A 14,534-nucleotide genomic window follows, 5' to 3' on the forward strand; every position below is an offset into this window, starting at 1 on the left:
GGAATCCGCCAGAAAGTATCATTTTTTGGTTCGACGGACTTATCACGAGGGCTCTCAATGGACTTACGAACCTTCTCTAATACAAGCATGCACTTAAGATGAGTAACGTTTGGTATTAACGTGTACACTGTTTATAAAGAACGTATAAGTTTTCTGTTGTGTTGTGGTTCCCCACTTTGAAGGTGCCCGCTCGCTGGTCAGACGCTGTTATTCGCGTAGCGTATTAACAGCGTCTGGTCGGGCTACATGCACATATATCATTAGTATTATTGTGACTGATACATAAAGATTGATTAAAGACTGTATTGATTTTGACTAATTCCAAAATGCGTAGATTGAAAAGCTTTTACTCATTTCTAGTATGTTATAGCATGCCAAAAGTTCAATCTGTACTATTTATGGGTGAAGCTAGAGTGAACTATGGTAATTTCATACATTGTACTACATATCTCATTATCACAATTGAATGCTAATAAGAATTACAATTGTAGCTTTCATAAATTTGGTTAACTCATGAAGTCAATATGCACTTCTATCAACGGGAGACTTGAATTTGCATAGGCCAAACACAGTAGTTCCAGGGATAGCACAGACGATGCAGTGCTACAGTGATGCGGTCACTAGACTGTGGGAGAGGCGACGCATTGGTGCAGTTCCAAGTCTGGATTCGTGTTTCCAAAAACAGTTTCACTCGTAATTTTGAGAGTTCCTCAAAAATAAGATTAATTCCAATCCCGCAGCTGCCACCATGTTATGTTGTCATCCTTGACACAAAGAATTATTCCTTGACAGGTGTGATTCAGCAGTTACAAGACATTTATTTAGGAGCAATACATGACGTAGCTCTGTGCCTATGAGTGTCTCTGAGCCTCTCCACTCAGTATTACAATTTGGTGTACATCCGAGTATATGTCAATTAGTACATGACATAACAGAAGATGGCTGGATAGCCCATATTCAGCTACATTAAGCTGGTCTTCCATGGGGTCCAGTTGGATGTGACGTGGGACCACTTCACCGGGTTAAACACCCTGCTTTTTGCGATGAATGAATGAAGCAGGATCTTTTACGTGCATGAGTTGTTACTCTCTCATACACAGGACCTCCATTTTATGTCCTATCCGAGGGACAGAGTGTTTTGCCTCTTGTTAGAGGGGACGGTATGCTTACACACAACATTGCTCAGTCCAGACTCGGGTTTGAACCTGGGCCGCATGATCGCGAGGCAGACACGCTACCGACTGAGCCAACTTTTTATTTATTTATTTATCTTTCTTTTTTTTGGGGGGGGGGGGGTCATTTGAACTCGTACCATGCACATAAATCAATGTAGAGGTCTATGGTCTAACAATACTTAGACCAACTGTTAGTAGATTTTCATTACCTATACCATCATGTTTTCACTGTTGTATGTAGTCTTTTCCTCAACCTTTACCCGCACAATAAATTGAGTAGATGGCTCCTCTAAGCCCCATTTCTTCATTTTATTTGGAAATCATGATATAGTCTTATCGATCCTAATATAATGATGAAGGTTTCTTTTGCCTTCATTTATACGATATACATGTAAACTTATATATGGTTTTATACAGAATTTGACTCTTTAATGGCACTAACGTTCTTGCTTTCTATCGGTCTTGAAAAACTTTCTGGAAAGGGTTTGTGCTTTTATTTATGATAATCTAAGCAGCTTGTTCTTGCTTTTGAGAGCACTTTTTTTTTTTAAAACATAAATGCATCAACTCAGCTCATCCCGCTTGATGAGCAGTATCGTGTGCGGTATGTGTATGATTTGAGAATGTTTTAATCTGAACTGAATGACTTTCAAAGTGTTCACCTCAGAATTACACTGCAAATTGTATTGTAGTGTGTAGAAATAAGTAGGGATAACTAGGATCATTGATGCAATCATGGATGTATCTACATAAAAAGAGAGCAGTGATCATAGTAGGCAAAGATTTAGATTTACATCCTTTCACTACTACTACAGATGGCTGGAATGGCAAGAAATGCAGTCTATTTGCTGGTTGTAGTCATAGTTACAGCACAGCTCTTCACCAGTGTTGTTGATGCTGTGAAAAAGGAGGTAAGAAGAATCAACTGTGTTAAGATTAAAAAAAGAAAAAAGGAAAGATTTAATGCAATAGCATTCAACCCTTCATTTCATGTGAGAGGCTATGTTGAAGTTCAAAATTGTAGTAAAGACCTTTCATACTCATACAGCAGCCAGAATTATTCAGAATGATGTTGTACTTTGTGTGAGAGCGTATTTATTCTTCAAGCCAAATGCTATTTGGAGTGGTTGCATATATCAGTAGCTTGCCCATTGAAAGGCAAGTACTGATGTGACTTTAAATGTTGTCTTAAGGTGTCCACTTAATGAAAAAAAAAATAATAATAATGAATTAAAAATGAGGGTTCTATGTATGAAACAAAACTGTATAACTTGTTGGCACATGAAATGACTGGCCACGAAAGTTTTTTTTTTTTTTTTTTCTAAATGGAAATCTCTCCCTTTACCAACACATCACTTGTGCAAAACTAAGGTTCACTTGTGAACATAGATAAAACACCAGAACAGCTCAGAACAATTCAGAATATGACACCGAATTTGATTGTGCTCTGATGGTGCAGGAACAGCTGGGTGACAGAGTCAAGCAGCTCATGGACTGGGGCAACAAGAGGGCGGTCATCCGCATGAACGGCGACAAGTACCGGCTGTACGCCAAGACCAGTCCAAGGAACTACTCACTAGTGCTCATGCTGACTGCCATGCAGCCACAGAGGCAGTGCTCAGTGTGCAAGTAAGCAGGGTGCCCTTTTGGATTTACAGATGAGCACGAGGAGATGCCCTCTGGAGAGAAGTCTGATTAGAGTACAGGCATTGATTTAAAACCAAAAGAGCAAGAAATACTTTTGCAAAAGGCAGACACATGGAGAAAAAAAAATTCTGTGTCAATAGAGGATCTATCATGGCATTCCTGCAGTGCCATCATCTTTTGATTCTATTGTTCATGCGTTTGTACACAATGAGACAACACAACTTTTAGACTTGATCTCTTTTTTCTTGAAGTCAGTGATAACCCTGGCTTCTATGAAGATACTCCTTTCACTTGCTAACTGTTGTTACTCTGAGGGGAACTCAGACTTTCAATTCATGCCATTTTTAACCTGATAATGACAGAAATACCTACTGTCACTTTTTTGCAGTATTTCTTAATGTTTTTTGCCCAAAATATTGCAGGTTTCATGGAAAATACTGTTTTTTTCTCTGAACTGTGTTACCTTGATACACACGTGCCTCTTGAAGGAAAGGTAAAAATACTTTTTGCCCACCAAAAATATACATTTTCAGCCCTCAGACACTGCTGTGCTGTTTACAAGGTTAGCATTCCTGGGTTTATACACCGCTTCAATCACATGCCTGCTTAGTTTCAATCTGCTTTGCATTCAGGTTGTCAGTTTCCAATGGATGAAGGTCGCTTTCAAATGCCATCAGTTTAAGCCAGGGAATGAGAATCAAAGAATTGGCATCAAACAGTCATCATGGCTAAATGGCTAAATGCCTCATGTAATTTGATAAGACTTAATATATCTTCCTTCAAAGAGTTCTTTTGTGCTAAGTTGCCCAACATCAGAAGATCCAGTTTGAACTAAATACCATGAATGTCTTCAAGAGATTGGGAATATCATGAGATGGGCTAGGTCAGACTTACTTGAAATCAAAAGAGTATTTTTATCAGCATTGTCTGTCTTGGTCTGTAATTGAGCTGTTCCTTTTTCCCTTTGGCAGAGCTGTGAGCGAGGAATTTCAGATTCTCGCGAACTCGTGGCGCTATTCTCAGGTCTATTCCAATAAGCTGTTCTTTGCCAGTGTGGATTATGATGAAGCACCTGATGTCTTCAAAAGTGTAAGTACTGACTCAGTTATCCTCTGCCCTCTCTTTGGTTTGTTTTCCTACCTGTTCCATCCCTGCTTTCATTCTTGTCTTGTCATAGTCCTTTCTTTCTGTTGGTTATGCCTGACGTCATGATATCAAAATTTTCATACATGGAGTCCTTGACGGATCTTGAGATGCCCTCATCTTCTAGAGTAATTCACAAAATAAAATTGTATTGCTTACTTGTCTCTTTATCCAAAAACAAAGTTGATATTATCATAATTGTATCCATGTTTTGTTGAAACTTATGTGATTCAAAGTTCCTTAAAATATTATGTACTCATGTAAGCGTTATGTATATTGCTTTGTATTACTTTATGTGGAAATAAAATCACTTGAAAAAAAATGTCAAGTGGGAAGAAGCGTAAGAGATTTATTCAGTAAATTGTTATTTTCCTAACCAGGACTTCTTCAGAGCCCCTGTATCTGCTAATTCAATACAACTGGGTCTGGAGATTTGTGCTTGAAACTTCAATTGTATCATGTGTTCTATTGTTTATTGAGAATGGTAAATTCCATGGAGATGGATACAGTGATTAGCAACCTAGACCAAGGACTTTATGTTTTGCTGGTGACTGTACCATAAAGAGAGAGTGATTAGAAATTTGGTCACTGGACGAATGTTTTTGAAGAAATGTGTATAGTTGTGTGCAGAAAAATTGCTGTTACAAAGATGATTTGGAAAAGTAGTATGTAACACTTAGAAAGAGACATAGCATTATTGCTATGCAATACTAGAAAAATCAATTCCTGATTGGCTGTCTTTTAGATACCAATCTATAAAGCGTATTTCCCCTACTACCACTATGGCATATTAAATGGAGATAATTAGTAACACAATAGTGTAGCAGTTAATGTTTTTCTTTCATGCAATGATACAATTACATTTATGGTTTATTGTGTCATTCGTAGTTGAAAATCACATCTGCCCCAAGCATCATCCACTTTCCAGCCAAAGGAAAGCCCAAGAAAGGGGACACCTATGACATCCAAAGGTGAGCAGATGTTGTTGTTGTTGGGGTTTTTTTTTTTTTTCAAGGAAATTGGTAGAGAAAAGGGACTGTACAGATTTGTGTGGAGTTTCAAATTATCCTCAAGCTGCTCTTTCGTGACTTGTGTCATTAGGAAAGTGTCATATAGTGATTCCAATGACTAAATCTTTAACTTTGTTGATCTTCAAACGAAATGGATATGCTCTGAAAACCACTAAATTGGATTCAGACTGAAAATCATCAGACTACATCTCTGTCTTCCAGTATAGCTCATTGCATATCCGTTAAATGAATTGTGTTCAGTCTTTGGTTCTGTTGATTGTGTTGCTGACTGTCATTGTTGTTATTCTTCTTATCAATCATCATTATTTTAATTATTATTATTATGAGTAATGTATTGTTTCAATCTGTAATAGCAGTAGTAGATAGTGTTTATGTTACCAGGTTATCTATTTGTCATCTCCAATCTACACATTCATTTAAGATGGTATTAAACAGTAAGGAATTCAGTCCTCCCTAGAACCTTGGCATGCTTATGGGAGGGAAGGAAGTAGGCAGATTGGTGTTATTTGTTTGATAATATACAGTTATTCTAACACTAGTAACTAATAGTTTTAGATAATATTATGAATGACAATGAGACATGGTGCCCAGAGGAAGGAGAAGTTTGATATAATAGTTACTTCCTGGTGTATTAAAAAAAAAATGGAGTCAAAAGGGGCCTGAGCTTTAAAAAAAAAGAAAAAAAAAGGAGAAGAAATGGAGTGGTAGTTGCCACATATAAACTACCACCTGTCATGCAAATATTCAGCAGTGGAGTGAGTTAAGTCAATGTTTGATGAATGTGTGTTGATTTTTTTTTTTTTTTTTTACTCTGCCTTTGTTTCCCCTTTGAACATAAAGGTTGGGTTTCCAGGCAGAAAATTTAGCCAAGTGGGTTGCAGACAGAACTGATGTACATGTAAGTATAATATCTGTGGAGTATTGGAGCTCTACATACAGATAGCTTTGAAATTTAGGAGTTTTTCTGCAAGAGCCTCTATTAGAATTAAATGAAGGTACTTCAGAATGAAAAAATCTGAAGCAAAAACCCAAGAAGTTATTCTGGAATAGAGGCAATAGAGGACTTTAAGAAATGAAAGCAACAACACATGCCTAATGTGTAGTGAATACATGACCCTCACTGCACTGGCTGCCAGTTTGGTCTTGAGTAGCCATTAAGACATTTTAACCCTATTCTAACTGGGGGGGGGTCAAATTGACCCCCCCCCTCGACGTTTCGCGCCACGATTCCGCAACGCGCAAAGATTTCGCCGCATCGTTTCATGACTTTTTTCATTGAAGTCTCCCGCATATTTTGAGACCAAATTTGCAACGTCCGGGTGCACCGTTCTGAAGTTATGCAATGTTTTGCATATGCATGTCAACCCAAAAACCGCTCAAATTCATGATTTCGTGTGCAAATCCAATGCAAACTGTGTTTTTTTGTTTAATTGATATAAATTAGATTATTTCAACTTTTAACCATTGAAATAAATCAATTCTAATGTAGATAAGCTTGAAAAAGTGCCTCCAACAAATTTTGGCAAAAAAACAATAGAAAACAAAAGATCGAAAAGACAATAAAATACATAAGAAATTAACAAAACAATAAAAAACAAAAGAAAATGATTTTGATTGCGCTATTTTTTTACAAGAAAATTGTTTGATGTGTCTTGAGGAACTCTGACACAAAAATTTAATAATCCTTCAGTCTTTTTGATGGAGTTATAGTTGAAAATATAATTTCATGCGTTAATTTGCATAATTAATTTATTAAAAAATATGAAATCAACATTTTTCTATTGTATGACCATGTAATCTTGTAGTTGACATCCGGCTCTATGTTCAGGCAAAATTTTGCGGCGATCGCGCGATCGGCGGCCGAGATCTGAAGGGGGGGTCAAATTGACCCCCCCCCCAGTAAAAACTTGGTCTCAAATAGCCCAGTTAGAATAGGGTTAAAGGAGCTACAAGGAATTTCATGGTGACAAAGACAAGACATTTTTGTTTCCTCTCCACATCTGTAGTGGTTAATGAGAATGGCATTGTCAATGAAGTCAGTTTAATTTATCAAGATTTATTACAAAGGAAATTACGCACTGGCGAGAAAATGTCCATGTGTTATCTTGCTTGGCATGTTGTTAATGGACAGTCAATGTATTTGAGAGTCATTATGCTTCCGTACTGTGTGGTCTTACTACAAACTGTCTCATGCCATTTTGTGTCTATGTATTTCATGTGATAAGCATTACAAGTTTTTATATGTCTTGTTGCATGTTTAAGAATGGTTTCGATGGAAACTGGTTCAAACCCTAATTCAGATTACTGATTAAGATTGATTTAGTAGACCTTTTGGCTAATAGCTGGAAAAGAAACTGTTGTGTGAATTGAATTATGTTTGCAAAACTTGGTTTAACTGTAAGCTGCTGCTGAGAAGTACTGGCCTCTATGTCCATGTAAATGTCACATGATTCTGTACATTAGTCGTATTAATTCTCCCCTAGATTCGCATCTTCCGTCCTCCAAACTACTCTGGCACTATTGCCCTGGGAATTCTATTGGCAATGGTGGCAGGCTTCCTGTACTTCCGTCGAAACAATCTGGAGTTTCTGTACAACAAGACCATGTGGGGGGTTGGTGCATTGGTAAGTTTTAGCCAGTTTGAGATTCAAGCTTATAGGAATAAAGTACATGTTTATACAGATATGTCTGAAGATAAATGTAAGCACAATTCACTACCATGTTAAAGTTTGCTTGAATGAACTAAGTTAATTCACAGAAATAGAATTGTGAATTAAGCTTTAATACACCTGCAAAAATTCATATCTCCCATGTTACTCATTCATGTAAAGCCACTTGTTAGTACTGTTTACGCTGAATATTTTGCGAGGTTTTTATTTTTGCAAATTTCACAAGTCAGGTGCTATTCACGAATTTGAAAACAGGTGAAAACATTCACATCTGATCCTGACATGAATGTGACATGCATGCATACATTTCTCCATTCAGCACTGTACTCCACAATGGCGAATTTAACCACTCGCGAAATTGTTGGGAAGTCTCAATTTGTGAAAATATATATGGCGTATACGGTATTTCACTGCCAAGTGTTCTGCTAAGACATAATCTACTAAGACAATCTGGTAGAGACATTTTCGGTCTATGAAGAAATGCAATTGAAGTAGTTACATGTATACAGTATATGCATGCATCATGGTCTTGTTGCTTTTGCATCTTATTTTCAAGAACACAGTCCCAGGGTTTTAGCCCTGATGTGGAATCAATGTCTTCGAGTGAGACACTTGAACCCCAAATACATTGTTCATTGTGTTGGCACTCATTTAGTTATTGATTCGATGTCATGGACCACACGGCACACAAAACTGACACAAGTTCTTATACTCCGTTTTGACAGTGCATCGTCTTTGCCATGACGTCAGGGCAGATGTGGAATCACATCAGGGGACCGCCATATGCTCATCGCAACCCTCAAACAGGACAAGTAGTAAGTCCAAGTTAACTGTTGTGCCTTTTACAGTGTGGAGGGATGGAATATCTAGATTGTCCGAATCGTTAAAGTGCCTGGGTTTGAGAGAAGAAGTGCTGGTGGACAAGCTTTCTAAAATTGGACACTTCTTTTTAAATCTGAAGTAGTCATATTGTATCCAGATACCATTTGTGACAATTTAGCTCAAGCTGATTTAGTGGTAGGAATCTAAAGTATTTTATGCATTTTTTTTTAATCATTGTTTGTGAATACTTTTAACCATTAGAGTTTTTGTATCAAATTGAAATAGGTTTGTAATCATTCATTCAGTTATAAGGTGAACCAGTGTCTGTGTAAAGCAAATCATAACTCAAATCAAACCTGCCCTATAAAGTGATGCTGTAGCATGATTGAAAAATAAAGTAGTTGCTAACTTCCAGTATATTTTTATGTGTGCATTTAATAGATAAATATGCTTCTATAATGTCTTTGTGATAATGACACAGATAAAAGATGTAGATGGTACTGTGTGCTGAGAGGGCAGATTCAATTTCTCTGACATTGACCTGCATACATTTGATTCACCGCTTTTTTGTGTGTAATTAAAATTAACTTTCTGTTTTCATCTAGCTTTCATTGTATCATCCCTATCTCTGTTTCACATTCTACAAGATATCTCTCTTTCTCCATTTGTATGACCATCCCTCTTTGAGTATCTGTCAACCTTTGGATCTGTTTTGGAATTTTTAAAGATTAAAATTTGATTATTTCTTTCTTCAGAGCTACATCCATGGCAGCAGTCAGGGGCAGTTTGTTGCTGAGACACACATAGTCATCCTGCTCAGTATCCTTTGTAAAGAGTCTTCAATCCATTTATCTACTACTGAGTCCTAGCTGTGTCCCCCCCCCCCCTCCACCAACCACCACCACAGATTGGAATTTGTGTGAGGTGCAGAAATGTTTCACAGACATGGCTTCACAGTGAACACAGCCTGTTATGATAAGGTTAGACAGACAGATGACCTGCACAAGTGCTTGTGATAAAATTCCAGCATTTCCATCCATGTGTTTGTTGCTTTTTTTTTTCAGTTCACTTTTTTAATTCAATTCAATTCAATTCACTGTATTGATAACCATAAAAAAACAAACCCAGAATATATACAGTGTAAAATGTGATGGGGAGTTCACAATGAAAGCCAAAGGCTTGAGCATCTTGAATGTGGTCACCTTTGTAGAATTAAATACATAAGTATGAATAGTAAGTCAAATTCAAAATACTTTACGGGAGCAACAGATTAACTAGATAATCAAATGAAATATATGCTCCTACACTAAACAAACAAGACTAACAAAGATAGACAGATGCATTTGTCAAAATAGCATATTGCTGTTTTGACAGAAGATAACTGACAATTTACCCAGAGAGAAGTTGACTGTGCAGGTCAGTGTGTTTGTGTGAAAAAAAAAAGAAAAAAAGGTTGAGACTTGATAGATTGTAGCTTCTTATACTTTTTATCTCCTATCAATGTCATTTAAAATGTTTTGTAAACATGACTTTGTAGTAAAGCAGCGCATTGACCGTGTCATATTTTGAATCAAGCAACTTCTTCAATATGTCCCTGGATGTAAGTTCTAAATCTCTTCCACAAGAGCATGATTGTTCTTTAACAGCTCCCACTCAGATGCTGCTGTGACTTGTGGCATTATATTACTCAACAAAAACTCAATCACCGATGGTGATGTCAGGAAACGAAGAGGTGAGAATGAAAAAATAATTGTCCTGATCATTGTTTGACAGTTTCTTTATAATCACTCCATTTTTTTTTTTTTTTTTTCATTGAATAACACATTTCGTTGCTGGGGCGACAAGACCTCATATCTACAAAATGTCAAATGTTCAGGAGAGCCAAAAAACATGGCGGGTAAGCACTATAGCGAATGGGCTAGCCTTTCCTTGGACATGCTGTAGTGGCTTCATTTTTGGGTTAAGACAGTTAGGATTTGGACAGGACATCACTTAACCGATTATTTGACCATTAATCAAAAAAAGTCATTTTCACCATTTCAAATTTCAAATTTCAGATACAAGGTCTTGTCACCCCAGCGACGATATTTCTTCCTTTTTTAGCTTTGCGTTTGAAATGATATATACAATTTTTCCTGCCTCGGACAGAATAGCAAAATAATTTTCCTAATCTTGAAGTATTTGGAATTCCAACTTCATTTCCAACATGTGCAAGCATATTTTCGAAATCTATGTTTGAAACAGAGTTGGTTAGACTTTATACTTGTCATAATGAGATATTTGCTAGTGTAAAAGCCAATTTGAATATTTCCTCTGTTACTATAGCTGTATGTTAATTTTGATTAATCATTTGCATACTTAATTAAATTTCTTTTCTCTTTTTCCCTTTTCAATAATATGAAAGTGCAACAAGTGTGAGTGTAGTATGCCTCACAAGCAATTGCGTCTAAAGATGTATGTCTTGAAAGACAAGCCCGTGATAGTTACTTGAAGCAAGATGATTTCATGTCTGACAAACTGTATTTTATATTTTTTTTTCTCGCTATGCCTCTAGATGTATATCTATGCCACATTAAAAGTGACATCACTTGCCCCCCATAGAATTTTGAACTTTTGAATTTGTTTTGGAGCAAATGGAGTAATTTCTTTGGTGAAATTCAAGGTTTTTTTTCTTTGCCAACTCTTCTGAGCAAATCATTTATTCATTGGCAGGAGTAGACATTAATGTATCCAGGAATACCAATCAATCTTGTCTAGAATTGCTCCAAAAGATCAAACGATATTGCATACATATGTAGTCTGTGCATAGATATTCAAGCTAACAACAGAGATGCTGTGACTGACACAAGATGTGTATGTAGATATATATTACACATATCTAAAATCAGAGCTTGATACTAACTTTTTTCTCTGATTGTCCATTTGGACACTAAAGTCATTGAATTTGGTTGCCTGAAAAAGAAGTGAAGAAGCGCTAAATAAAAGAAAACGTAGCAATCTATTTTGAATTGTACTTACTCGATCAGGTCACCAAAAGTTAAACTATTCCAAAGTTTGGTGGCCCTACATGAATTTTTAATGGCCCCGGGCCACTGCCATTATCGAGCACTGTATGTATAAGTGTGCATGAAAATGGGTTGCTGAGTAATGTTGCATACTGTGTACTTCAAATCTTTTTGTCTGCAGTTGTTACCGTCATTGGCCTGGCTCTATTAGTCTTCTTCTTCAGCCTCCTGCTGTCAATATTTAGGGCAAAGTACAGGGGATATCCATATAGGTAAGATAAGATCCTTTTACGTACTACTCGAAATGTGGAGGTGAAGAAATTGGAAAACTGTAAAGCAGAGTGCCACTCATGTCATATATCATCACTTCCTTATACGCGCAGTTGCCATATTCACACACAAAAATAAGAAATCAATTTTATTTGCCTTCCGTCACATAGGGACCCTTTCCTCCCCTCCCCCCCCCCCCCAAAAAAAAAGGAAAGAAATCACTCGGCTGTAAATAAAGTACTTTAAATCTCCAGACTGGGCATGCCTAAACAGTGACAGGAGCATGACCCAGGCAGGGCACCCTACTCTGCAGATTTAGAGTGGCAAGTTGCATTATGGAATTGAAAAAAATTTGATTGTTTCTTTGCATGCTGGTGACACATACTAAATTACAAAGGAAATTAAGCCGAGAGTTTCAAATTGCAATGCAAGTCACAATTTTGTGTGTGTGTGTCGACACGCAAGAATTCACCATCATCGCATCGCATTTCAAAAAGTGGTTTTCAAGAACTGTTAATTTCAGGTGTATGTGTGTGTGTGCATGGGACTAGTGGGAGTTGACGTTTCAATACTTGTGTCAAGATGGGGACATTTTGCCTTCATCTTACTGCTAGTCTTTCTGTTAGAGTAAATAATCTACTTCGAAGCATTCCATCCTCGCTCCTAGACACCTCATTTACTTGTATTGATCAGTGTTGTGTTACATTGTATTTCCTCTCCTTGGCATTGCATAGGAAGCAAAATGTTCCTATTACAATGCAGGGGCGGATCCAGGAATTCCGTGAAAGGGGGGGGGGGGCCTTTAGAAAATTAAAGGGGGGCGCATGCCCCCCATTTTTTTTTTTTTTTTTCTTGTGTTTTAACAAAAAATAAAGGTGGGGTTGCCCGGGGCACACTCCCTGGATCTGCCTCTGCAATGGAATATATTTCATACTCCCCTCATTTGCCATACCTCTGGAGCAGGGAGAAATATCGCTGGAATTTAAGTGTTGCAAAGTGGCAGGACAGTTAGGTCTTTATATTTGCCAATCTATGGATTCCAGATATTACCAGGCACACATCTTCCCACAAAGCTTGAAGGGTCTTGAGATTTGAAAAGTCTCTGAAATTCTATTTCAAATCGTTAAGAAGACTGAAAAAAAAAAGAAAAAAGAAAAAAAAGAGATATAGAATTGTGAATATGTCCCACCACCTACATGAAAGACAAATATACTAGTAAGTGGTTTCGATACTAATGTACACAATCTGTTATCAATGATATACATGTGTCATGTTGGATATTTGGTTTTTTGTGGGGTTTTTTTTTCAGTATCCTTCCTTGCTAATACATGTTCTCTCATGTCCTGTTTCTGTTGCAGTTTTCTCATCAAGTAGTCTGGGCAACATTGAGGAAGGGCCATACATATTTCTACAGGAATTAAAGCACTCTACATAGTATACATTGTCAGCTAATTTTCAACAAGTTTATGTGTGTTGCCTATGGATTTTTTTTTTTTTTTTACCTAGCCTGTATATAAAGATACCTCAGTTTCAATTCTTCACAGTAATTATGCATTTGCAAAATAGTTTTCAGTAATCTAGTTATTGGAATCACATTTACACTGGTATCTTGGATGTATGGCATGATGTATCACAGACATTTCAACTGTTTTTGTTTGTTTATGTGTTTCTTTGTCTGTATGGAAAGTGATGGTTACTTCAAAGAAGGTAAAGGAAAATATGATGGATGCAGTATGCAGATTGGGAATTATCAATAATGAGAATGTTAATGATAGATTATTGTGCTCTCTGTACAAAACTTCTTGAACATCAGAAAAAGATTTTTTTTTTGTGTGTGTGTGTGCAAATTGCTGAGTGTGTGTCTCAGATAAAAATGGACAAAATCATCAACCTGGAAAAAGCTGAGTTTTGAATTATGCTTAAATGTGACCCTGCACCTCAAAACAAACAAAAAATCTTCAGACATGAATTTTTAGTTAAGACCATATTCTGAAAGAGCAGACTTTAAGCTTTAAAATGATGTATAACTCAAATCAAATGGACTCTCCTAACCTATCTAAATATTGGAAAGAAAGCACAAACTCAGGAAAAGTGGGAACTGAGAAAAGAGGCTCTGAAGTACAGTGTCTATTCAAGCCCTTAATCTTTACCAAACCGTGCTGGCTGTGCGATGATTGGGACAAAAAACAGGAAGTAAATCACCAGAGTAACAACAATGAAGGGATTATCAGATTAAACTGAATTTAAGCATGCCTCATTAACACATTCTGTCCATAATTAATGCCAACTTTCAAAGCAGTAGCACTATCCTTTCAAAAGTTATTAGACTTGAAAGTGAAGAGTGTGGACAAGGTTTTTCAGAAATGAAAAAGGGATTCTAAAGACACACCTAATCACACTATTCTACCAAAAATGTTCGAGATAAACTGCTAAAAAAACACACTTCCCTGCCCGTTTTATGATACCAAATTTTAGCATAATGTAAAAGAAGACCCGCTCTTTCAGAAAATATGAAAAAGTCAAGTTCGACTAGGTTGACCCATTTCACTTATTTTCAGTCCTCACGCAAAATCAGTGTGTGCGACTTTATGTTCGTTTTGAGGTGCACGGTCACAAATAGTAATTGCACTCATTACCATTCCAACACTGCTGTTCACTTTAAGATGTCTAGGTAATCAACAGTAGACACTTTCCTGCTCTCTTATTCATCATTATCAGGGCAATGTTATGAAATTGAAATGCCTTAATTATACTCAGATTAGACCACATATT

At 36.9% G+C, this 14,534-nt stretch overlaps 1 protein-coding gene across 1 annotated transcript; it reads left to right on the forward strand.

Moving 5' to 3' along the window:
• The first annotated feature begins 2,641 nt into the window (after positions 1–2,641).
• Positions 2,642–13,678, forward strand: LOC140234576 (dolichyl-diphosphooligosaccharide--protein glycosyltransferase subunit TUSC3-like). The gene is made up of 10 exons (XM_072314593.1): positions 2,642–2,804; positions 3,794–3,911; positions 4,854–4,936; positions 5,837–5,894; positions 7,480–7,620; positions 8,391–8,480; positions 9,243–9,306; positions 10,145–10,219; positions 11,674–11,764; positions 13,121–13,678. The coding sequence occupies exons 1-10, from the start codon at positions 2,665–2,667 to the stop codon at positions 13,134–13,136; spliced, it is 876 nt and encodes a 291-aa protein (XP_072170694.1). The 5' UTR covers positions 2,642–2,664; the 3' UTR covers positions 13,137–13,678.
• The last annotated feature ends 856 nt before the right edge of the window (positions 13,679–14,534 follow it).

Source organism: Diadema setosum, chromosome 11, assembly GCF_964275005.1.
Source record: "Diadema setosum chromosome 11, eeDiaSeto1, whole genome shotgun sequence".
NCBI classification, from domain to species: Eukaryota; Metazoa; Echinodermata; class Echinoidea; order Diadematoida; family Diadematidae; genus Diadema; species Diadema setosum.

Excerpts from the sequence above, each read along its gene's own strand:
- LOC140234576 (XM_072314593.1), top strand. The coding sequence starts at position 2,665 with ATGGACTGGGGCAACAAGAGGGCGGTCATCCGCATGAACGGCGACAAG. Across the intron at positions 5,895-7,479 it reads CAGACAGAACTGATGTACAT|ATTCGCATCTTCCGTCCTCC; the intron begins GTAAGTATAATA and ends ATTCTCCCCTAG. Across the intron at positions 9,307-10,144 it reads ACACATAGTCATCCTGCTCA|ATGCTGCTGTGACTTGTGGC; the intron begins GTATCCTTTGTA and ends GCTCCCACTCAG.